This window comes from Episyrphus balteatus, chromosome 1 (assembly GCF_945859705.1).
Source record: "Episyrphus balteatus chromosome 1, idEpiBalt1.1, whole genome shotgun sequence".
In the NCBI taxonomy this organism is placed as follows: domain Eukaryota; kingdom Metazoa; phylum Arthropoda; class Insecta; order Diptera; family Syrphidae; genus Episyrphus; species Episyrphus balteatus.
The window spans coordinates 100,906,644-100,933,104 of NC_079134.1; the positions used below are offsets into that span (position 1 = coordinate 100,906,644).

The 26,461-nt window shown below is 32.8% G+C and overlaps 1 protein-coding gene across 1 annotated transcript; it reads left to right on the forward strand.

The window, feature by feature from the left end:
* The first annotated feature begins 2,671 nt into the window (after positions 1–2,671).
* On the forward strand, positions 2,672–18,955 carry LOC129921573 (maltase A3-like). Its single transcript, XM_056003472.1, has 6 exons — positions 2,672–3,246; positions 3,313–3,891; positions 5,423–5,530; positions 18,216–18,562; positions 18,620–18,763; positions 18,830–18,955. Exons 1-6 carry the CDS (start codon positions 2,722–2,724, stop codon positions 18,894–18,896), a joined length of 1,770 nt encoding a protein of 589 aa, XP_055859447.1. The 5' UTR covers positions 2,672–2,721; the 3' UTR covers positions 18,897–18,955.
* Positions 18,956–26,461: the final 7,506 nt, after the last annotated feature.

Genomic DNA, 26,461 nt, shown 5'->3' on the forward strand with positions numbered 1-26,461 from the left:
AGAAAAAAAATTTTGAAAATAATAATTGGAAAAGTTGTTTTTTTAGTTTTTTGAAAAAAAGTTTCCAAAGCCATATCTTTAAAAATACAAACCTTAGGACCTCAATTTCTTGGAACAATGTTTAGAACAACTTTTTAAAGCTAAAAAAAATATAAAAACCTAAAAAATCGAAAAAAGGGGGGCTAGAATTTTTTGGTTTTTGGCCCCTAACTTTCGAAATATTGAACTTAGAGGTCCAAAAATTTGGAACAATGTTCGGAACAACTTTCAAAATTTCAATTTTCGAAAAAAGGGGGGCTAGGTCAAAAACGGTTTTTTGGCTCTAAAAGTTCCATTTTTGAAAATTTTTCAAAAAAAATTTGGAACAATCCGGAACAAATCGGAAACAACCTGGAACAACTTTCAAAAATAACAATTTCAAAAAAAGGGGGGCTAACTTCACACATTCCTTTATATCAATATAAGTTTAGTTTTAGTCTATGTGGTTTTCTTTTCCTTTTATTTATGAGTATTTACTTTTTAGTTTTTGTTTTTTATGGCAACTTGCCACATGCAACTTACCACATGCAAGTTGCCACATTTTGCATACTGAATGCCACATCCCTCGTGCTACTTGCCACATGCCACATGCAACTTGCGACATGAAACATGCAACTTACTGCGGCGTACTGCATTTTTAAATACTAAAGTACTTCCAACTCTAAGGGTGAAACGTCAGCCCTGCTGCCCAATTATCGCGGAGATGGCGATCGCGTCATAATCCCTTTGACATTCTTGTCAAAAAACAAATTTTCATATCCACCGTCCCATAAGAAGTATAACTTCAAAAATAAAGAAATTGGCACTCGAATTTCGAGGGCTGGGTCGGCTAGTGTATATAAATTTTACTTAATCCATAGGCTGATACGACACAAGACATTATTACGACACAGAGGGGGAGATATAGTTGAAAATTGTCTCATGTTATCGCACAGGTGACTTCAGTTAAGCTGGAGATTAGGGTGGTCCATTTTTTTGGATTTTAAATTTTCGTTATAATTAGCATTAGAAAAATTGTTTTTCTTCACGGCAGATTTACTGACGAGAAAGAAGTGGAAAAGCCCAGTTATGAGGTTCTAGTTCTAGAGTTCTAATATTGGCAAATTTGGTGAATCGGGGTGAGGTAAAAAAAAGTGCGAATTGTTTAAAAACTAACTAGTCAGAAAAATATTTGATATTGAAAAGATTTAAACGGATTTCAAAAGAATTAAAACTGTTACAAATTGGCATTTTCGATTTTTTTACGAGAATATCTTGAAAACTTGATGTGATTGAACTTTTCTGATTTCGGATTCGAGTTCATCGCATGAAAAACTTAAAAAAAGTATAACTTAGTTTTTGTAACAGAAATATTGTTGACCAGTATTTTTAGATATGTGACCTTTTACGTATAAATTCAAATGAGTTATTTTTTACACTTCTATGTATACAGTACTGTACCAAATTGCTTAAAAGTTTTTTGTTACGTTCTGCGACGTACTGCTTTTTTAAATGCTAAAGTAAACTCCAAAAGTGAAACGTCAGCCCTGCCGGTGTAACTTCAACCGGCAGATGAGTTTAAATTTTTTAATCCAATTGTAATTGTTTAAATGCTAATCGCGGTTCCATATAGGTTCAAAATTGAGATTTCTGATAGATGTAACCACCCACTACCGTTTTCTGTATATACTATTTACATATGCAATGCTTCCATAATGCTTCAATTCACAAAATTTTGCGAGTTGTTTTTGTTTGGTTTGGACGGGTGCATGCACCAGTTTTTTTTTTTTTTAATCTGTTTTTTTTTTTTTACGGCACCTTTGATCGAGGAATAATTTTGGGAAAGTTTTAAGACGCTAACATATCACCAAGTATTTTTTTATTTATTTATTTAGAATTTATCAGAATTAATTCAAAAAAATGTTAATGTGTGCAAAATTCTTCTGTCTGCTACACTGTTTCAAACTAATGAAAGTACCAATAATTGAGAAACTGACATTTTAAAACTGTACATTTGGGTGTGTTTAAAAGAACCGTATGAACTGTGGTTGCTGAGAAAATTCGACTATGTCGTCTTGTCGAATATGTCATCTTCAGCAGATCTTTCCTATGCCCACAGCCAACCATGTGAAGAAAGACCCACTAGAATTCAAAGACCTCCATGGAGTTTCAGTGCTATTTCCGATTTCAATTATTAGGGAAATAACGGAATAACCACTGAAACTTACTTACTTGCTTAATATATAATTAGAAATGCATTGCATGTAACCTAAACTATTTAATCAAAATAAGTTCTCGATGTCAAACTATATTTGGGTTACAAAACGTTATTATGAATTACCACTTGTTGAAATAATAATAACGCTTTAGAATCAAGACATTTGAAATAAAAGACACTTCTTGTTAAAGTACTGTCTTGCGATCACATCATTTTGCCTCGTCTTACACAAGCAAAATAATAGTAAGTGCTTAGTAAATAGATGGAATGTATTTTCCTTTGAGTGGTAACAGTTACAGTATCATTTTTAATTGAATTTTTTCAACCACTTACACTCAAAAGAAAACAACAAAAGTAAGTTCCGTTTATCGAAAACTTGCAAAATGATTTTTGATATGATACTTCTCAAGGTTGACATTATTTACTTAAATTCTTGCGTTATAAGAACCCAAATAGCTGTTGCGGTAACTCGATAACGTCTTTCCATGATCATGGACACGTTTCGTATAGTTGTTGTGTGTACAATTTTGATGCCTGGCTGCATTTTAACTTGCCAAGTCCGGGAAAATGAAGAATTAACAAAAGACTGGTGGCAAACTGCACAGTTTTATCAAATATATCCTCGATCTTTTATGGACTCTAATGGCGATGGAATTGGTGACTTAAACGGAATTACATCAAAGTTAGAATACCTTAATGAAATCGGTGTTACAGCAGCTTGGCTTTCTCCGATTTTCAAATCACCAATGTTTGATTTTGGTTATGATATTTCAAGCTTCTACGATATTCAGGATGAATACGGAACAATCGATGATTTTAAAAAGCTTATAGCTAAGGCGAATAGACTCGGACTGAAAATTATATTAGATTTTGTTCCTAACCATGCGAGTACAGAAAGTAAATGGTTTAAAAAATCGGTAAAACGTGAAAAGAACTATGAAGATTTTTTTGTTTGGCACGATGGCTATGAAAACCCTAATGGTGGAAATCGACTTCCCCCAAGCAATTGGGTTAGTTGAACAGATCTTTGATTAGTTTCAGTCGCATAGAATTACAGTTATATTACTTTATTTTAGCTTCAAGCATTCAGAGGATCTGCCTGGGAATGGAATGCTGAGAGAAAACAGTTCTATCTTCATCAGTATACAGTTCAACAGGCTGACTTGAATTACCGAAATCCTTTGGTGGTTGAAGAAATGAAACGTGTACTTCGATTTTGGTTGGAAATTGGTGTTGCTGGATTTAGAATTGATGCAGTTCCAATGCTTTTTGAAGCACTACCTGACATTAATGGTCGTTATCTCGATGAACCACCAAGTGGAATAACAAATGATCCAGAAAACTCGGACTATTTAAAACATCTGTACACCCAAGACCAACCCGAAACACTAGACATGGTATATCAGTGGCGTACCGTTATGGATGATTTTCAACGAATACATGGTGGTGATACTCGAGTTTTGCTCATTGAAACATACTCACCGGCTTCATTTACAATGAAAATCTATGGAAACCGTACCACAAAAGGAGCACACTTACCATTTAATTTTAATCTAATAACAATGTTAAATAAAGGATTCTCAGCAACTGATCTATCAAGGAGCATATCTTCCTGGTGGGATAATATGCCACCTGGACAAACAGCAAACTGGGTGGTAAGTTGGCCAACAAATTGTTTTTTTTTTTATTATATTAGTGGAGTAACTAAAGCTCAAAAGTTGGCAATATTAGGGAACCCGGCCGAACAGCTTAGATTTTGATGATCTTTTTTCCAAACGTCGGTAATTAAAAATACTTTAAGGTCTATAGAAAATTGCCGGTGTTGCCGTTTTGATTTTTTTAATTTAATTGAAGATTTTTGTGAAAAAAAAATTTTTTTCAAAAATTTTTCTTAAATTTCATAAATTAATTGATACCAAAAGATTGCCTAGGAAATTTAAGGAAAAAAAATATATGGGAGTGAGGGACAATCTTCTATCGTTCAAGCGATGGATGCAATTTTCTTATTAATTGACTTCAAATTCAAAAAAAATATTTGAAGACAACGGCAACACCTACAATATTCAAATATACATTTTTAAAAAGCTAGAAGCTAAGTCATATTTGTAAAATTAAAATTAAGTTAATTGAATGAAGGGCTTTTGAAAGAATGGTAATTGAACTCAGATTTTTGAAAAAAAAAAATTATTGACAAAATTTTAAAATGTCGTTTTTAAAACTTTTTCGCAATATAAAATGCATTTATTTTTCAAATCTTTTAGGCCACATTTATTATGATTTGAAATTATAAAAGGAAATGTCAATTATATTACAGTTAATGAAAAAAATTAAAAAGTATTTCATTTTGAAGAACTTTTTTTAATAGATGTTTTAAAAAAAAATTTAACTTATTTTATTTTTTAAATTCAGCATTTAAATATAAAGTTATTTTTTATTCATTCAAAAGCTCTTATTGTTGAAAGTTAAATAGCAAAAGTTTAAAGTTCTTATTTGCCAAAATCTTTGAGAAAATCAATGCAAAAATTCAGTTCTTATCAAATAAACCAATTGAAATTGAAGTAATTTTTAATTTTTTTTTCAAAAATGTGATATACATTACCTTTTCTGCTTCGGAATTCAACTGATAATATTTATGGCCAAAAATTTTTTTAAAATAAATTCATATTTTATTAGAAAAAATTTGGAAAAAAGTCATTTTAAATATTTTTAATAACATTTTTTTTTTTTTAATTCTGAGTTTGAAAACCATTTTTTTCAAAAACTATTCAATAAATTTTGGGGATTTAAATTTAAGAGATAAAAATGAGCTTCTGGCTTTTTATTATTTATATATATTTTTTTTTGTGTTTGAAGTCAGATTGTGAGAAAATTGCATATAGCGCTCAAATGATGGAAGATTGTCCCTTACTCCTTTATAATTTTTTTCCTTAAATTACCTAGAGAATCTTTTGCTATCATTTGTGTTATGAAATTAAGCAAAAAAAAATGGTTTTGTTCAAAAAAAGTTTAATTTTAATTTTAAAAAGCAAAACGGCAACATCGGCAATTTTTATTCTATAGACTTTAAAGTATTTTTAATTACCTATGTTTGGAAAAAAAAAAATGGTCAGAGCTGTTCGGCCGGGTTCCCTAATAATTTGCTTTAGTTACTCTGCTATATTAGTACCTACATTTTAATTTTTGCAGATTGGTAATCACGATAAGAGGCGAGCGTCGAGTCGTTATGGGGAAGATTTGATTGATACGATGAATATGTTGGTTATGATGTTGCCTGGAGCCAGTATCACTTACCAGGTAAATAAGCTCTTTTTTTAACCCTAGAAAGATAACCCTACAAAAAATTACGTTGAAGATAACCATACGTCGCGTCGATTCGACGTGTATGTGTTTGAAAGTGAGATTATATTATATAACTATATTATTATATTTGTGCAAATAATCAGATATCACCATAAATATTTAATGGATAAATAAAAAAACATGAGTTTATTTGACAAAAACATAAGAAAAACCAAAAATAAATATTTATTTCATTAAAAAACTTAACTATATTGAGATCACTTCTTCAGACTCATAAATTATTTTTTCAAATTTTTACAAAATAACTTTGTATATTATTAATTATATAAGTAACTTTTATAAGAAAAATTATTCAACTTCTTCTTCTAGACAGTTAGGTTAGGTTAGGTTAGGTTAAATGGGCTGACAGTTGATGTTGTTACCGTCACACTTAGATCAATGTAGATCCCTTGTGATACCTTGAAGTATTTATAATATAACCTCATTAAAAAAAGTGTAATCCTATGAATCCTATGGTTTGTCGAGCCACTTGGTAAACTTGACAAAGTTCAGTAGGCTGTTGCCTGACAGTTCTGATAGTTCTTCTAATTCATTAAAGAAGTAGTTCCCTAAAAATGTTTTTCTAGTGCGGCAGAGTGCTGGACAGTGACAGAGGAAGTGAGTAGTGTCTTCCTGTTCGTCCTCATTGCCGCAGCCTCTACATAGGTCATCTGTGCTAAGCCCTATTTTCTTTTTATGGTAGCCCAGTAGGTTATGTCCCTTTAAGGAAGGTTTACTGAGTAGTAAGATCTTATTAGATTTTTTTCTCGTCGTAATTCGGCCAAAGTTTGCTGGTGTGAGCGCAGGTATGTAGGAGGTTCCATCTTTCATTGGTTTTTTGAAAAATATGTTTGACGATATTTCGTTTCATTTCACATTGTGGGATTCTGATGTTGTGGTCTATGAGAGAAGGATCAAGTACTGAGCCTTCCCTTGCAAGCTCGTCCGCTTTTTCGTTGCCGAACACATCACTGTGGCCGGGAACCCAGCAGAGTCTTACATTATGCTGCATACCAAGAACCCTAAACTCTTCGCGACAGCAAGAAACAAGCTTTGACTTGATTAAGGTGGCAGAAATCGCTTTTATTGCCGCTTGGCTATCAATAAAAAAGGTGATGTCAGCAGGTGATATCGCCATCATGGATATTTGTTTAGCAGCATTTTTCACTGCCAATATCTCGGCTTGGAAGACACTGCTGTGATCGGGGAGCCTGAAAGAACTGGCAAGGTTGAGGTTTTCTGAGTAGAAACCTGCACCAACCCCAGTGTCGACTCATTTGAGAAAGGTACACTGTTTTCCCAATCTTGTCTGTTGGGGAAACTGACATTAAAAGACTTTTTGAAGTCTAAGTAAGGGGTCATGTAGTCTGTACATACGTTGTTGTCAACGTAGTTGGAAAGGATCTTGGTATGACCGCTTTGACTAATACTCCAAATGTTGGTTTGACTGAGTCGTAGGGCACTATTTGCTGCTAATTCTTGTACAAATAGATCTGAGGGAGTGAGATTAAGGATTGCCTCCAAACCTGCGGTTGGAGTGGACCTCATCACCCCGTAGTACTAATGCATGCTGTTCTTTGTACTTTGGTTAGGGTCTTCAAGTTCGTGGATTTCTCCAGAGCTTGCCACCAGACTAACCTGCCATAAGTCAGAATGGGTCTGACAATGGCGGTATACATCCACATGATTATTTTAGGATTTGGTCCCCAGTTTCTGCCAAGAATTCTATTACATGAGTAAAGTGCAAGCGTGGCTTTCTTATATCTTTCTGGAATGTTTGGACCCCAGTTAAGTTTCTTATCCAAGATCACTCCGAGATATTTCACTTTATCCGAAATCTTAAGTGGGGTGCCATCAATTTTTGGCACTATAAAAGGAGGAGTTTTCCTTCTGTTTGTGAAAAGTACCAGTTCTGTTTTAAGGGGGTTTACTTTAAGACCGCATCTCCTGGTCCAGTTACTGACCTTGGATAATGCGCTTTCTAATTGTTCGCTTACAGTGGTTAGGTATTTACCTGTCGGTCGCTAGAAGAGCTAGATCGTCTGCGTAGGCTATAACTAGGGTTGCCAACCGTACTCTTAAAAAGAGTATTGTACTCTATTTCTCGTGTTTGTACTCTATAATCTATAACTCTGATAGAGTACGTCAAAATACTCTTTTTTTACTTAAGGCTAAGTGTACCACCACATAAACATATTAACGTTTACAAATTGGTGGATAACTTTCATATTTCTAAAGATAATTGAATGAAAAAGATAACGAGGCTTAAAATATTCGACCTTATAATAACTAAATATGAACAATTGTGATTTAGAGAGTAAAAAGCACTATAATTTTGGTCGTTGTTTTAGTATGACCTACTTGTTTTGTTTGTTTTTTAGTCAGACTTAAAATTTATTTTTTTAATTTTGTTTTGGAATGAAATTGAATCAAAGGAAGGAGTAAGCTTTTTTCAAAAAATTAAACTTTGTTCTTTTTTTAATAGAAAAATATGAAACGCAACTGATGCTATTTTTCTTGATTTTCCAATGTTTGAACTGGTGTAACTTTTGCTGTTTTCAATATAATTCATGGAAATAAAAAAATTTATAGAATATTAATACCTACCTTTATTAAAAAAAAAAAAAAAACAGTTTTAAGTATTAATTAAAGAAAAATGTTTAAACTCAAAAAATTAGATTTTTTCTTTTAAAAAATCAAGGTATTTTTTTTCGAGTTAAGCTTCTTATACCTAATTGGTAACTGCAAAAATTGTGAACTATATACTATCTGTTCTTACAACTTCAGCATTCACTGAGAGAGTATTTTGGGTCATGAATTTATATCAATTTTGAATTTGCCCGTTTAGGGTTATACAGATACACATATTTTAAAAATAACAAAAAATATTGTTATATACTGCAAGAAGTACCAAAAAATACATTTTCAAGACTTGAAATGAATGGTACTCTTCTTTTTTCAAATGTACTCTTTTTCTTCGTCTCTGAGATCAAATATACTCTATTCCTTCTTAAAAAAGTTGGCAATCCTAGCTATAATCTTGACACCGCTGTTATTCAGTTTGATGTGAATCTCATTCATCACCAAAATCCAAAGAAGAGGTGATAGAATACCACCTCGTGGGGTTCCTCTAGATGCTTACATTTTTATATGTGACCCACCTAATTCACTATTGATTTGCCTGTTTTTCAACATGCACACGATCCATTTTATGACCGTGTCTTCTGTTTTAAGGTCAGTGAGTGCTTTTTCAATTGCACTATTATGAACATTATTGAATGCTCCTTCTTTATCTAGAAATGCTGCGAGGGTATATTCATTAACAACAAGTGTCTTTTCTATTGTTCTGACTGCACAGTGTAAAGCTGTCTCTACACTTCTACCTTTTGTGTATGCATTGCATGCTGAAAGGGTGATATAGCCTTTGGTCTTAAGTAATTGCGGATATGTATATCGATTAACCTTTCAAGTGTTTTGAGTGTAAAAGAAGTTAGACTGGTACGTCTGAAATCTTTGGGTTCTGTGTAACTGGATTTACCAGCTTTTGGTATAAAGAAAACTTTGACTTCACGCCATGTTTTAGGGACATATCCCAAATGAAGGCTATTTTGGAATATTGTGATCAGGTATGGAATAATGAATTCACTACTTTTTTGCAGCATTAAGACGCCGTCTAGGCCTGGAGATTTATAAGGAGAGAAGGAGTTGATGGCCCAGATCAACTTTTCTTTTGTAATAATTTCTCTAGGAATTTCACAAAATGAGTGCAAAGAGTTTGTAGAATCATTGACAAATTCAGAGTTACAACCTGGGAAGTGAGCTTGATTCTGTCCATTGATTATCAGGCCCTTTTAGGGAGCCTATAGGAGTAATCGTTTCGGAGAGGATTTTCCTTAGTCTTGCCGAATGATTTGTACATTCGATAGCACTGCAAAAGTTTCTCCAAGAGCATCGTTTGGCTCTTTGAGTTTCTGTCTTGAATTGTCTTTGATTGGTTTTATAGGATTCCCAATCACTTTCAGCTCTAGTGCGTTTAGCACGATTGAAAAGCTTTCTAGTTTCTTTTCTTATGTTACTGAGCTCAACAGTCCACCAGGGTGGTCGTTGTTTTTCTTCGTCGCGGTAATAAGAGGACAGCTTTTGTCGAGTGCATCGCGTAGAATTCCTGTGAATTCCTCTGTCAATTTATCTAGGCCATTTGGGTCTAGATTATTATCAGTCCTCAGGTGACTGATGTTCTTAACTATTTCTCTAATGAATACATGCCAATCGGTACGCCTATTATTCCTAAAGGGTTAATTGTGCCTAGCAGCATCAGGGATATAAAATTCTATTAGTCTATGGTCGGAAAAAGAGATTTCATCTAAAACCTTCCGTTTTTCTAATAGGCAAGTATCTGAATTATTCGTCAAGGTAATATCAAGAACCTCTTTACGTGTTTTTGTAACAAAGGTGCGGGTGTTACCTCTGTTAGCTACCACCAAGTATTTATGTCAGTGCTTCCCCATTGTATATGGTGTGAATTAGAATCACAACCTAAAACAATATCAAATTTGTTCTTACTTGCAAAAGATACCAACGTTTTAGTGATATCTGCTGGTGGTCCTTCTATGCTATCGTACGACATGTAGGTGGAAGAGAAGATGAGCGTTGGAAGCCCATCGCGTTCCAATTTTACCGTAGTCTGGTCAATGTTGCTGTAAGTAGTTAGAAGAAAAAGATTAAACTGTTTCCTAGCTACTATGCATGTTCTTGGGTTACTATTAAGGCTGCCAAGATTTGACTTGTACAGCAGAAGTTAGAACGTGGACCCTTGATATTCTCTCTTACAAGCCAGGGTTCCTGATACATCGTATTGTCTATTCTCCATGAGGTACACAAGGTTAGCAGTGGCGGCTTTACTATGATGAAGATTGATTTGTAAGATTTTCAATTCCATTCATGTAATAAAGTTTAAGTTCAACGCTTTACTAACCTGTTTTCTCTCGTTGCGAATCAATCTAAGTTTGCACCTAGTGATACCAGCACTTTCCTTGAAATCAGCCTTCCTCAGGAGTGGTAAAGATTTGTGTATCAATCTTACCACAACTTCGGTGCCGTCTTTGGTTCTCTCGTTCTTAACCACTTCCCACTCTTTGCTTAAGAGATCACTATTCAGAGATAGGATATATCTCTCAAGCCGTTCGCTGGGAAGGGCCGGGCCTTTTACCAACAGCTTACCTAGATGTCTGTTGAGATCTTTAATCTCCTTTACGTCGATGAGACGAAGGTCGGCGCCTTGCCATGGAGCTGCCGTTTTCTGTATGAACTCACGAAGCCATTCGACAGTCTCGTCGTTCTCGCAGTTCATCACCTTGAAACCATGGACAGTCGTGAGGTTACCGAAGAGTGGAAGAGCTCTTGACGATAGCCTCATTGACCTCCTCCAGGATTCTTAGTTCAAGGAGATGCCATTCACCCTCAGTCAGCTTGCGTGTGGGCTTACCATAATCAGCTATAGCGACTTGGTGGCCTTTTACGCTAGCTCGGGAGATCTTCTTCGTTTTTCTTCTAGGCAGTTAGGGCAAACCAACGTCTTGTGCTCTCCACAGATATGGTTTTTGCATTTGTCGCACATTGACTTTGTCATTCTTTTAATTTTTGTCGGGCAAAAGGCGCAATATTTTCCTTTTTTTTTTTGGTTAAGGTACACCTTCATCTTGTGTAGGAACAGAAGGGAGTCGTTTTGGTAAAATTTCAGAAATTTTATTTTTTATATTTTACGGCAAAGTAGGCAGTTCTTCCCTTTTCAAAGCCTACGGCGTTATCAAGCTGTTGCTAAGTGTTTCCATAAAATCACGACGACTAAGCGGCTTTTCTTGTTTAGATAAGACGTTGTCACAATAGATAACATACCCGTTTATGAACGCCATATTCAATATGCCATAAAACATTGCCATGGGCCATCGGTTTGTTTTACGGCTGCATGACATCGAGGAACACATTTTGATCGAACGTATCCACACCACCTTTGCTTTCATTGTAAAAGTGGATGATATTTGGTTTTGATGTGACAGGACGAACAGTACCATTTTCGTTGGACGATGACAGGAGAAAGACCATTTTGCTTGGTTTGGGCTTGTAGGACACTAATGTCAAGGGACCGTCATAGCAAAACATGGATGTTCCGATAGGCCTGTAGCGCGTTTTTTTTTTTAGATCTGTCGGTATTTCTCTCTTGTTTAATCTTATTATACCAACTAATGTCAAATTATATGGCCGCTTTAACAAGTTTTTTGCTAAGGGAACTGATGTAAACCAGTTATCACAGGTAATATTTCTATTACTTCCATGAATAGATTTTGTGAGTTCCTTAACATAAAACTCTCCGAGAGGCAATCCGTGGGTTTGAGTACATTTTCCCAGACATAAAATTGCATCGTGTAGCACTGTCGCACGCCATTACTATTTTAATCCCGTACCTACTGGGTTTGTTGGGCATATATGTACATATACATGCCCATCTTTTGCTGTATTTCCGTGTTGGTCCATTTTGTTATTTCCTCCACGATTTCGTTTGTAATAAAGATATTAAAACACTCTAAAGGATCATAAATGTGTTCATTCATGCGAGTCATCTTCGAAATCACTTTGTGCATCCTCTTGCAGTAAATTGTCTTCTATTTCACTGTCCGACCCCTCTATCTCTTCATCACTTCCAAGTATGTGATCTAATAATCTCTCAAATTGTGCATGTGCACCTCTTGGACTGCCCTGTGACGTCATTTTATGTTTGTAATATAGCCTACATAAAATAAAAATTACCTATGTTTATACAGGGTGTCCCAAAAGTTAACGTCGAAACAAAAACGGTAGGTAGGGTAGGTGGTGGCAGTTATCAGAAAAATAATAACAAAAATCGCAGCATTTCTTAAGAAAAAAAATTTATCTCGGTTATTTATGGAATATTCCCAACAATGTTGTACCATTTTGAAAAGAGAATTGAACACACCAACTTTTAAGGCAACTTGCCGAAACATCGTAGTGCATTTTTTTTACACTACGGCTCATTGAATTAGAGTCATGTAAAATTTTTTAGTACTAAGTTGGGTAAAAAAGTAATATTTTCTTTAAAACTGATGCAGCTGAGTTGAAATTTTTGAATGCATTTAATAGTAGGGTTATTCAAGGTTCCGTAACAAAAGAAAAAAATGAGAAAAATTAAGATTTGTAGTCACGGCACATGAAAAACCGTCACAGAGTGACCATTTTTTCGACTTTTTTTCAAATGCCCATAACTCTCAAAATATATGGCTGCGATTTTTTTTCTTATTTTTCTAATAACTGTCACCACCTACCCTATCTACCGTTTTCGTTTCGACGTTAACTTTTGGGACACCCTGTAGAACATAAACAAACATATCTTTACACAAAAAAGTTCATAAAATAAATATTTTTTTGTTACAAAAAGTGACGTGAAAGATAACGATATTAACTATTTAACGATATTTTTTTATTGAACAGTAATTATATATATACAATTTGCTTAAAGCTAGTTATCTAAAAAATTTACATTGATTATATTAGTATTATGTTGGCACAAGAGGGGCCTAACGTTTTTACATTGTTTTTTTTTTTTAAGCTAAATTTTCTTTTAATTGTCATTGTGTTTGTTTTAAATATTAGTTCTGTTGGCAGCTTCTTAACTCAGGTTGTTCAGGTCTGGTTGTCATTGTGAACGTTGGATTTAAAGATAACGTAGGTACGTGTCGTTTCGACGTGTATGGTATTTTCCAGGAAATTTATGTGTGTGCTGTAATGAACTAACCGCGTAAGCGTTACCGTTAGCGACCTTTTTGAAGCCTTCATCAAAGGCTTCAAAGCGACCTTTTCACTAATTTCATAATAGCGACTTTTTTTCTTTTGAGCTTGTTCAGAGCACCATCGTTGGACTATGGACTTAGAATAAAATAACTGAGCAGACCGAGTTGAATGCTAAACACAAGCATTTAGCAAGTGAAATTGAAAAAAAATTTCAAACAAATAAAATAATGGCGCAAGAGTGCAGTTTTGCCAGAGTATTTTCGAGGCAAGGAGAAAATTTTGAAAAATCTTGGAGCCAAAAATAGCCGTTTTCAAAAATGATCCAAAAAAACTCAAAAAAATTTTGTGGAATGAGATTTAAAATGTTGTTCTTTCAATTTTCAAATACCTTTTGCTTATCAGACTTCAAGTGTAATTATTTTTTTTTTTCATTTTGTTGATATATTTTGGTTTTCATGCTCATTTACGGGCGTAAAATTAAATTTTAAATGAAAATCAAATAAAAAATGTATACAAATTGGTTGTCACATTTACATTTTTGGTGGATTTTTGCTGTAAAATGCTTTCATTTTAAATGAGCCTGTAATCGCCAAGTTCGAAACTAAAAGAGCCAAAATCCGATAAATCGAAAATCAAAATTTAAAAGAGCGAGGTAAAAGTTCAAGGATAGCCTGTTTGGCGATAAATAGCCGGCTCTGGCAACACTGCAAGAAAGCAGTCTATTCGGTCTATTTTTTTTATTTTAATTGAAGTTGTAAATTTTATTTTTTGTTTCTGTAAAAGAAAATTACAAGTAAATAGACAAGGTGTGTTTTAAAAATAATTCAGAACAGGCTTTGTTCAGAGACTATTCAGAGCGTGCTCGGAATGTTCTGGCTCTGTTCAGAGCTTTTTTCTGAGTTAAAAAAAAACGCCTACTCATAAACTTATCCATTTCCATACCCAAAACAATACACATTATAATGTCAAAAATGGGCAGATCGACCTTTAATTTTTATATTTCAATCGCAGTAAACAGGAAATTTGTTCCTGTTTTAATTTATAAAATGTCATTTGAAAAAACTATAAATAGAAAAATGACAAATTTTCTTTGTGTTTCTTGTCGTAAAATGATCAATAATTTTTAAAAAAAATAGTTGTGTGCTTGGTTTATTCGGCTTTCGTGCGTTTTTCGTCGGATATTTATCACAATTAAAAATTACGGTAGCTATCACTATTCTTCAAACTGACATTGGTCGCGAAATTGTCAAAACATGTACTTTGAAGATATTACCTTTTTATGTGTATAGCCGAACAAAAAGAGGGAGTTTTCAATGGAATTGGAAAGTGAAAAAATATATTGGAAAACTTGAAAGCCTTTTTTAATTCTTGCTCAAATTAAACGCAGAAACACAATCACGCTTTGCCGTCGATTTTGACAACTGCCAAAAGTTCAACCATACGAAATCTGTGTAATCTCTCACAATGACGCTTTTCTACGTACGCTTTTTTGACAAACGTAAGGAAACGTAAGAAAGGCTGAACTTTTGCTCGCTTTCTGACATTTATCAGACATAGTTACAATCACCCACATAATTATTGGGCCAATAATGTGAATGCAAAAAAATAAATTATTACAGTACTAGGTGTGCTTTTTTTATGTGACAGCATATTTTATGTTTCAATCAGCTGTTCAAAGTTAAAGTGACAGAAGCGCGCTTTGAGGATTTCTCAACTTAACGCGACGAAGCGTCTGGCAAAGCGTGATTGTGTTTCTGCTTTAAATGTTTCAAACTTCAAATGTTACGGGCCAAGCGTAGCGTCCAACTAAATCTAAGTTCCTAAAATGAAGACTGTTTTCTTTAATTTCTAATTTGGTTATTTTTTTGTTGTTAATAAAAACTTTGTTTCAAGACAACTTGTGTTTATTTTTCTATGTAAAAACATATGAAAACGGTTAAACGACTTTTTTTCAAATAGCGACTTATTCGTCAAAAAAACGACTTTTTTTCAATTTTTCAGATTAGCGATTTTTTTTTTTCTGAAAGCGACTTTTTTAGCCACCTTTCAAAAATTTTCAACGGTAACGCAGTCCGCGCCACCCAAGTAACAATTTAGCTTTTATTAGGGTCAATGCAAGCTAGTTTTTAGCTTTCATAACAAGAAGGACAGGTCTTATGCAAATCATTTTGGCGCATTTTACCAAAATTGCATAGGACTTAACTTCACCAGTAGACCATGCTCGAATATTAAAGATGAGTGGAAAATTGGGATCTAATTGAAATTTCTAATGCGTTACAAACATTGCATATCCACAGGATACAAACTTTGCATACTTACAGGTGTAAACATTGCATTCTTACAAGAACCTCTTGGAACATCTTATAGAGGCCTTCTGTCACTTGAAAATACAAGGCTTCTTTAGAACGGTTCAAAGAGGTCTTATAAAGGTCTTCTTTAACTGATATTTACAAGGCTTCTCTTAACACTTCTAGATAGCCTTAGACTAGGCGCACACATGTGATTTTAGTCGCACGATTATCCAGTCGCAAAAATGGATCATATGGATTTCAATGCCTGTGAACACACATGCTTCCCGCGATTAAAAAATTGAAAATTGTGTCTACAGTCACTGAAATTCTTGTCATCTAATTTGCGACTAAATAATCGCGCGATCAAAATCGCATGTGTGCGCCTAGCCTTAAGGAGACCTCCTTTCTTTCCAAAATGGATGACTTGCGTAAGTTAGCCTTAAACTAAACGTATACAAACTATAGCTTGTGGAATCGAAGAAAATGAACCTAATGCAAGTAAAATTGTCACTTGGGCAGCACTTGTGTCTCCACCAAGCTCTATTGTTCGACTGAGTTGGCAAAAATTAAGAGCGTGGTGGTACCATTTAAAAAAGAATGGCAGTTATTTTTTTTAAATAAAGCACGTCGAATCGACGTAGGTTATCTTTCTAGGATACCATCTAATAACTATTTCGTTTTATATTTAATTGGCTTGTGTACCTACTAAACCAGGGCTATCGCTCAAAAAATTAAAGTACTAGTTAAAAAAAATTATATAGATACACTGAAACACACACAAATAAACCAAAAATGGCCCAACATAATTTTGAATCTTTCTGTGGCAATAAGACAGAGTAGCTTATATGTCGACTTCGCCATCTGTGTCGTCATCCCCACTAAACTCAAAGATCTCGCCCAAAGAATTACCACCATCATCTTTGTCATCAACATCATCGCATCATTCTAATTCAGCTTTCTCACCATCCCATTCCCGCACTTCCACATCCTCTTTTTCTACAACCACAACCAGGGCTACCTCTGAAAAATTTTGGAAAGAGTCATAAAAAGGAGTCCTGGCTGGAAAAAAGGGGTCCCATCAAAACTTTCAAGTAAAAAATCATAATTTTTCACCGTTATAATTCAACATGGTTGGTTTATTTTATACATACATAAATTAACAAAAAAAGTTCTCTTTCAACAAAACATAAATAAATATTCATAGAAAACAAATTAAACTTAAAAAAAAATGACTTAGGTTTATGTCAATTTTCTTGAGAAAATAAATTAAGAGTTTCTGTTATAGTCAAAACAAAACTCTTAGTTATTGATATTGGTGACCTTTTTGTACTTAGGTATATAAGTTTTTGGTGAACGGGCTTCAAATGAAACAAATATTTTCTTTTTGTCACGACGTTTCGTCCATGTATATGGACATCATCAGGTGAACAATGTCCATATACATGGACGAAATGTTGTGACAAGAAGAAAATATTTGCTTCATTTGACCTGAAGCCCGTTCACCAAAAACTTATATAAGTACAAAAAGGTCACCAATATCAATAACTAAGAGTTTTGTTTTGACTATAACAGAAACTCTTAATTTATTTTCTCAAACAAAACTCTTAGTATTATATTTATGTACACTAAAGCGAAAAATAACTATTTTAATATTTAAAGTCGGGAAAAGTATTTTAAATAGTCATTATTGACTATTTAAATAGTCACTTTTATAATACCTAACTATTTTAATAGTTAAAATTGACTATTTAATAGTAAGTTTGGAGAATACGAGTAAAAACACAAGACAAACAAATGTTTTTGTACGTTTTTTTGATAAATGTTGAAATCTTGGATTGATATTTGATACTTTAAGTTTTGATATCCAACATTGAAGAGAATTGGACTCCCAATAGATGCATAGGTATGAAGTGGCGAATTGCACCGCAAAGCATCGTTTGCCAGCTCATAATACTATCCAGTCGTGGCATGCAGCTAAATCTACAAGGCTTTCTTTCAGTTTTACAGACGGTATCTTTTTGAACGCAATGAAAAGAAACAAATTTGTTTGTTTGAGACCGAAGCTCCGAGAAATCGCGACTCGCGACAGCTTTCTAAAAACATGTGGTACAAACAATGATATTACAAAACTAAATTTGCAACATTTTAAAATTTGCAATATGTTATTAGATCGAGTTTTGAACGGTCACAGTGTATACAGCTATTTAAAAATATTTACAAAATCGACTTGACTTTATTTTTTTAACTGAACAAATTTTAAAAGTTCAATTTGACGTTTACAAACAGCTGTTTGTTTACCACGTTTACGCAAATATTTCTTGTGGGGTATTCATGTAAACCATTTGCGAAAATTTATATTTTTCTACAAAGTGGAAAATTCTATCGTTACATGAATACCCTTAATGTTTTTTTTTTAAATATTTTTCACTCTATTGATGAAAAAACAACCAACACTTACAAAATTTCTAAAGTTGATATGATCTAGTAATATGAGCTTGAAATCCATGCACAGTCTTTAATTTTCTAAATGAATTACCTGTCCTTAGGGTGAAGAGCTCGGTATGCCGGATGGAATAATAAGCTGGGAAGACTCGGTTGACCCTGCGGCTTGTAACTCAAACAAGGAAATCTTTGAGGAATTTACAAGAGATCCAGCTAGAACACCATTTCAATGGAGTGACGCTCAAAATGCTGGATTTTCCACGGCTGCTAAAACTTGGCTTCCAATTGCAGCTGGTTATGAAACCATAAATGTTGAAGCAGAAAAAAACACACCAACAAGTCATTTGAATATCTACAAAGCTTTGGTTCGCGAAAGAAAAAATAGAAAACTTTTACAATTTGGTGATTTAAAATTTAAAGCAATTAATGAGAAAGTTTTTCTATTAGAAAGGTGAGCAATACAAAACTCAAAAAGAAAAACTAGAATAAAAAAAAATATCTATTTTAGATCATTTACCACCGGTGAAAAACTGATTTTAATAGCTAATGTTGGAAATCAGCCATCTATCATTAATGTGGATGAATTTGATTCGACATTTAGAGGAAATGTTAAAACTTTGATTTTGAATTTAAAATCAACAAAAACTGAAGGGTACGAATGTTAATGTACAGTAAACAAGTATTAACAAAGCGGCTAATATTTTCTTTTTTCTTTCAGAACTGTTTTACCAGCTAGAAATTTGCAATTGAGTGCATATGAAGCCTTAGTAATTGAAAGAGCTTAAAAAAGATAGAAAATGCAGTTGAAATAAAATTAAAAGTTATGATTTCATTATTTTTATAATGCATTGAGTTTTTTATTTTTTTTTGTTTTTCAAAAACTTACTAGTCTAAAGCTATGATTACAGGGTCAACGGAATCGGTCAACGCGTTGACTCTCTGACGTCAAAAAAAAATCCATATTCTCTCTGTCATCGTTCACAGCGTCAATGCATAAAACATTGACTATCACACGATTGACACTATTGCGTCAATGTTGTCCTAAATTACGTTGACGCGCAGGTGTGCCAACGTGACGTTTACTTAGCAGTGTCAACGCGTTGACTCGCAAAACTTATGGCGTTTTCGATTGGCTCTCCGGAAGCGTCCGGAATCATTCAGAAGCCTTCTGAAAGTGTTTTATCCGCCCGAGTTTGACAGGCAGAACGCTTCTCAGAATAAAAATTCTCTTCTTGATTTCAAAACAGAATTCACTCAAAATCACTAATATTTAAAAAATAAACGTCAAACCAAATTTCCTAGTAGAAAAGCAAAAAATTTTTATTTGATTATTCACCAATACAGATATAAAATTTAAGAATTGAGTGGAAACGATTCAAACTGTTTTATTGGATTTCAGAATGAGTGAAACCTTGAGTGATTCCAATCGAAAACGACATTAGTTGATCACACTGTTTGACACAAAGGAAAAATTTAAATTTTTCAAAAATATTTTGTAAAACAAAAAGCGGACAAAATGAGATATGAAAAAAGCTCTCATAGAAAAATTAAACGAACATTTTTTTGACATAGTTTAGTTGCATTGAAATGTAAATATTTCCAGATATACGCAATGCACTTTTAAGATAAAAGTCTTGAATGAATTCTGATAATATTGTTGAAAGAATATAAATGTAAAATTACTAAAGTTTTATCGAAAAATTAGAAAAAAAAAAAATAAAAAAGCTTCCACATTTGATTTTTAAAAAATCGAAAAAAAATCAATATGGCCAACTTCAAATGCTTATAGCATAGGAACGCCGCGCCGCACCTAATGTTAATGGTTATGGTCTTAAAATGTAGCTTAGAATATAAAAGTGGTTTTTGTTTTTTTTGTTTTTGTTTTTTTTTTTGTAATTTTTGCATCCAACATGGATACCATGGCCATACTGAAAAGTTTTTTTTTTTGTAAAAAAAAGGTTAAATCCCTCCAAAACGGTACACCGTTTCCCAATCAAACTATCTTCACATTTCTATTTCTATACAAAAAAACAATGTCAATCTGAAACGATGACACGGTATTAAATTCTGCCCCGTCAACGCTTGGACAAGGTCATTGCGATGACACCCAGTCACCCGATGACACCGCGTCCCAATGGCATTGATAGAGAGATTACACGGTCATCGAAAATAGTCAATGCGTTGAACCCAAAAATGTGTGTCAACGCGAGTGTCATCGGACCCGTCAACGCAATGACAGCAATTTTCGTTGACGATCACACGACGTGACACTCTTCACTGAGGGAAAAACCGCAACGTAAAATGTAATATTTTCAACGTTGATTTAATGTTGAAAAAACTAACATGAAATATCTTTAAATTAAAATTGAAACAACATAAGAAATATTTTTATTTCTGTCGGACTTCAACTTTTGTTTTGTAGCATTTTATCACTTTAATTTCCAACAGTGAGATAGCACAGTGGTAACTGGTAAAGCATTCGCCTAGTGACCTAAGAGTTGTAGGATCGATCCTCAGCGGCTGCCAATTTTTTCCTTTATTTTTTTTTTTTATAAATGGATGCTTTTTTTCAAAGTTGAAACAACTTTGATTTAAAAATGTTTTACTTTGATTTTAAAATTTTCTTCTTCAACGCAAAATCATTCCAAAGTTAAGTTGTTTTTTCTCTGTGTTGGGACAGATTGTGACGTCATTATTACGTCAGATTTAAAGCGTTGACCGATTTCGTTGACCGTGTAATCATAGCTTAAGAGCTGGCAACACATTTTGGGTGAGAGTGATTTAAAAAAAAGTTAGTAATTTTGGAAAGGTCTTTAAATTGTGTGACGCAACAACGGATATCTTATTCCAGTCAAAGCATATTTTGATCATGCGCGCTGGAGCACTGTCATTTTTTATTTCATGGATCGATAGGGGTATACACATAAACCCAATTTCTCACCAACTGATCATTACTTTAAGCGGAGTTACTCACTAAAATGCATTTTTTGATATTTTGCTTCTAAAATGAATATGCATTGTCTTCGTTATAATACATATTGTCTATCGTTTAAATGTAATTTAACGGCCATATTATTCACTAGTTAAAAAAATCCATCTGAATGTAAAATTGTCAAATGTCAAAAAATCCAAAATAGTTATCGCGATTTTAACTATGAAAATAGTTAAAAAATAGTTAAAAATGACTATTTTTTCTCTGTGTGATAGTGAATATCATAGATTTGGATTTATTTTTGAAATTTCAATTTCTTTACATCCAGATGTATTTTTTAAACTAGTGAATAATATGGCCGTAACTGTATTAAAGTGAGTAAATACAAAATGGCAGCCAGTTGAAGTCAAATTCTAGTCGTTAAAAACACATTTAGGTTATTATTTCGAAAAAAGCTTATGTTATGATTAACATTTTTGTAGCTATTTTATAGCCCTTAATTATTCCGGCATTTTAAAGAAAAAACTAAGCCTATCAATAAAAATATCCGAGGAATTCATAAATGAACGCAAGTAAAACCGGTGCGATGACAGCCAAAAATATCCTTTTTTGAGAATATCTCGATTCTCGACTTTAAGATGTCTTACAGCAACAAATAAAGAAATTAATTTTTCGTTATACCCCTCTGACGCATGAAATAAAATATGACACTGCCTCTTACTTTGAAAATAGCCCAGTCAAATAGATAAGGGTTTAACCTTAGAATGAATGCTGTAACGGCTGCAACATAGTTGTTTTATATAATATAATCATCTCTAACTGTATACATATTTACTTTTTAAAAAACTGTTTTTTTTTGTTCTGATCTTTGAAATTTTTGTTTGTAAAAAAATTTATAAATTACTTAAAAAATAATAAATTTTTGATTAGAACAGTTTGTTCATAGAAATATAGACATATTTATAACAAGAAAATAATAAGAATTTAAATCAAAACTAAACGGAGGTAAAGAATAAGCAAGAAATCAGAACCAAAGTCAAAGAATTAACAAATGCTAATAGAATTTTTTTGCTCAATATCTTCGTTTTGGTATTCTATAACTTACCTACCTCAAAAGTCTAGAAAAATCTCATGTCAGCAAGCTGCGAGTTTCAAGATTTTCAAAAATAGACAATGGTATTACCTATACATACACATATGATACATGATTTCAAGGTATTTTTTAATGCTGATTCCAAAAATCCTAAAATCAAGTAATACCTACCTCTTTTTCATCTGTGAACCCGTATATTATTATTACAGTTGCAAACTAAGTGCCGAAAAACCTTTAAAAGTTATGGTACACAGAAAATAAAATTTGATAATAACAGCTATCAAATTAACATTTTTGAGTGATAATAGCCGTCCAACAATTAAAATATCAATTTGGATATTATTATCAAAAATCATTGTGACATTTTTCAATTTCAAGTTGATAATGAAAATTTCACTTTGACTATTTAGATATCCAATATTGACTGGATTTTACGTTTTAGTTTATTATAATGATATTTCTTTCTCTTTTCTTTTTTTATTAATCTAAGTATTTTCTTTCTTTTTTCTTTAAAATGCTACTTCTTTTTTTTTCTTTTTTATTAGCTAGTTAAATGCTAATTTGTTGCGCAAACCAAAAATTTGTAGCTCGCATAGTTTTTGAAATATTGAATTTTCCGCTAAAATAAGTCTGAAGTTAGCGGACAAAATCTGAAATGATTGAAATTAATGAGTTTAGTTGACCTCCAAATTTGTAGCTTTTTAAATGCTTTTCAATTACATAAACTTGGTTTTTGTAGCTTGAACAGTTTTTTTTGTTATTCAAAATTCCGCTAAAATAAGACTGAAGTTAGCGGACGAAAGTAGGAAAATTAATATTTTTTGATGCGCAAAATTGTAGCCAATTAAATGCTAATTTGTTGCGCAAAAATTAATTTTGTAGCTTCACCCAGTCATTTTTTATTGCAACTTAAAGTTTCAGAAGTGCACCTCCGGTTTGATGAGTCTGTGGAGACTTTTTTAAAAAATCACTTTTTTAAGTTGACTAAATTTAGGGTGCTGATTCCAAAAATAACATTAGTTTGTTTCTAGCAGCTCTAGTTTTTAAATTATTCATACATGATATGAAAAGGAATAGAAATTCATACAATTATTGTTTGTAAAATTTTTTTTTTTAATTTGTTTTTTTATCTTTTAATTTGTTTTTGTGTTTTTATTTTACTTACTGAAGCGAAATACATTACATTCGAAACAAATTTTTCCAAAAACAATTTAAAAACGCTTGTAATAATAAAATCTAAAAAAAATAGTATGAAACTACCCCAAAAATGTGAAAAATTAAAACATCTAAAAAAATAGAGCTCCTAGAAAGCAACCATTGTGATTTTTAGGCTTAGTGAACCCATATGCATTAGGTTCGATAAGAAAATTTCTGGAAAATGTTAATAAACAGTTAAAATGAGCATAACTTTAAAATAAGTACGAAATTACCCCCAAAATGTGGAAAACTAAAATATTTCCAAAAATTGGGCTGCTAGAAAAAAATTGATGTGATTTTTAGGTTTACTGACCCCAAATACATTGAGATTAATATAAATTTTTCTGGAAAATATAAATAAACGCTCAAAATAAGAAAAACTTAAAAATTAGTATGAACATTTCCCCAAATATGAAAAATTAAATATTTCGAAAAATAGAGCTGCTAGAAAGAAACCAATATAATTTTTGAGCTTACTGAACCCAAATCTATAAAATGTGATATAAATCTTTCTGGAAAATTTTAAAAAGTTAAAAATTGTTGGCCAGTGTTATCGTACAAAATTTGAATCGCATTCGATAATTGTATCGTATGTGTGCACTAAAGTATCCGCTGTACCCATATAGCACGGTCGAATGCTGATGATGGAAAACAAGAGGTAGTATGCTATTGATTAGACTGCAAAAGACAAAATCAGAGGATTCCTTAGAAAATTTCGGTTATGGTCAGTGTCTCTACAAGCAAGCAAATTTGATTCTTTTCCCTGCGTTGTTCAAAAGATTCTTGAAGAAAATTCATCGGAAGAATCGAAATTTGTTAGCTCCCATATTCCTCTCATGGTACAGAGTTTATCAAAGTTGGAGAGAAAGCTTTTGAGTTACTTTGCAGAAGTTGATTCTGGAAGTGAACATGAACAAAAATGGATTAAAATTCGGTTGAACTTGCTCTTCTACCTGAAAAACTGAAAGATGACATGTTAAAAATGGAATTCTATTTAAAAACAGTTGACAGCTTCTGGATTTAGAGAAGAGGAGAATATCCTGAGCTGGCAAACGAAGCTTTGCGGTTGTTAGAGCCCTTTGCCACTTCATACCTATGTGAAGTCACATTCTCTTCAATGATGGACATTAAAACTAAGAAGAGAAACAGACTTAACTTGGAAAACGATTTAATCGTTAAAGTGTCAAAGATCAATCCAAGATTTCAACATCTTATATATAAAAATGAGTTCATTTAGTGTGTGTGTGGCCGATAAACTCGCGTTTGGCTTGTCCGATTTTGGTAATTTTTTTTTTGTTTGAAAGGTATTAACGTGTAGATGGTTTGTATAAAAAAAAAATACCTTTTCTCGCATCTTTACATAGCTGTCAATTTGTACGAGTAAAAAAACACTCTCGCTTTTTAAAAATTTTAACTAAGCTTAATTTGTAAAGCTTTCAAAATAATTAAAAAAACCTGATTTGAGTGAAACAAATAATTATTCGTCTTGTGACATTAAATCCACATATGGTGAAACCAGAAAAGTGTGTGTGTATGATGACACCATCAATCAGAGTTATGGTTTGTATCTATTATATATATTTCTCCTGTGCGTTTGTTTGTGACCCTACTCCTAAACGACTAGACAGATTTTTCTGAAATTTTGTGTGAAATGTATGTGAAAAGGTCCATCCGAAACAGGTTTTATTTTATAATTGGGCCCGGTAGGTGGCGCTGCTGTCAAGTTAGTGGAAAATTCCAAATTTGGGGTCCAATAACTGGACAGATTTTTGTGAAATTTTGTGTCATTCGAGACAAGTTTTGTTTCATGATTAGACCCAGTAGTTGGAACTGTTGTCAAGTCTTAGGAAAATTGCATATTTTGAACGAACGACTGGACAGATTTTTGTGAAATTTTTTGTGTCTGATAAAATTCATTCGAAACATGTTTTGTTTCATAAATTGGACCCGGTAGGTGGCGCTGTTGCCGAAGTATGTAGAGACAAAATTCATATTTGGAGTCCAAAAGACTTGACAGATTTTTGTGAAAGTTCGTTTGTGTGATAAGGTCCATCCATGTTTTGTAAATTATAATTGTATGCGGTAGGTGGCGCTTTTTTCAAATTATAGGCAAATATTCGATATTTGGAGTTCGAAAGACTCGACGCTGTTGTCAAGTTATAGTTAAATTCCATATTTGGAGTCCGACGGCTGTATAGACTTTTATGAAATTTTTTGCGTTTGATAACAGGTTTTGTTTTATAGTTGGACCTGGTACATGGCGCTACTGTCAAGTTATGAGCAAATTCAATATTTGGGGTGCAAAGAGCTTATATACAAGGCTAACAAAACAAACATGATTTAACTCTTTAAAATGTTATTTCCTCAAATAAAATTGTTTACCACTAAGCTATCTCACAGTTGAAAATTGGTATGATAAACTGAAACTTAAAATTTGTTTAAGTTGTTTCAACTACCAATTCATTAATACAATTTCCGCATTAATTTAAAATGGTTTAATCTTTTTAAGAAAATGTTTTAATATTTAGACGTATGCATAGAATTAAGACGAAATCTTTTCATTTTTTCTTTTTAATTTACAAAGAAAGATCGCTACTTTTTGAATTTCCTAAATAGCCAAAAAATATCAAATTTTATTAGCGATTGCAAGTGATTGAAAGGAGTTCGAGGCACATAAGATTTTGTTTTTAAAAACATTTTTTTTTTACTATTTGACGCAAAAAACCATTGCCAAACAGAAAAAAAACAGTGGCATGCATGCAACATACATATCGCCTGGGAAAGCAAAACTATTGTAACTCAATAGGATCTGTTAAGGACATAGCACCATTTTGCTTTCCCATGAAGATTTATGTAGTTATACCTTAATAATAATATTTTAATGAAACTTCGTACACATTCCAATTAAAATTATAATAGCTGTCAAACAAACGGTTTGCTTTTTTAATACTTCATACAATTTTATGTTTGTGCTCCATATATCAAGTTGTGACCCGATTTTTTTGTATTGGAAAAGGTTAACACATTACAAAGCCAACTATTGGAAATAAATACTAAAAAATGCGGAACGAAGTCCGTCGGGTGAGCTAGTTTACTAATAAACAAACAAGCGCATTTGTCGCATTTAG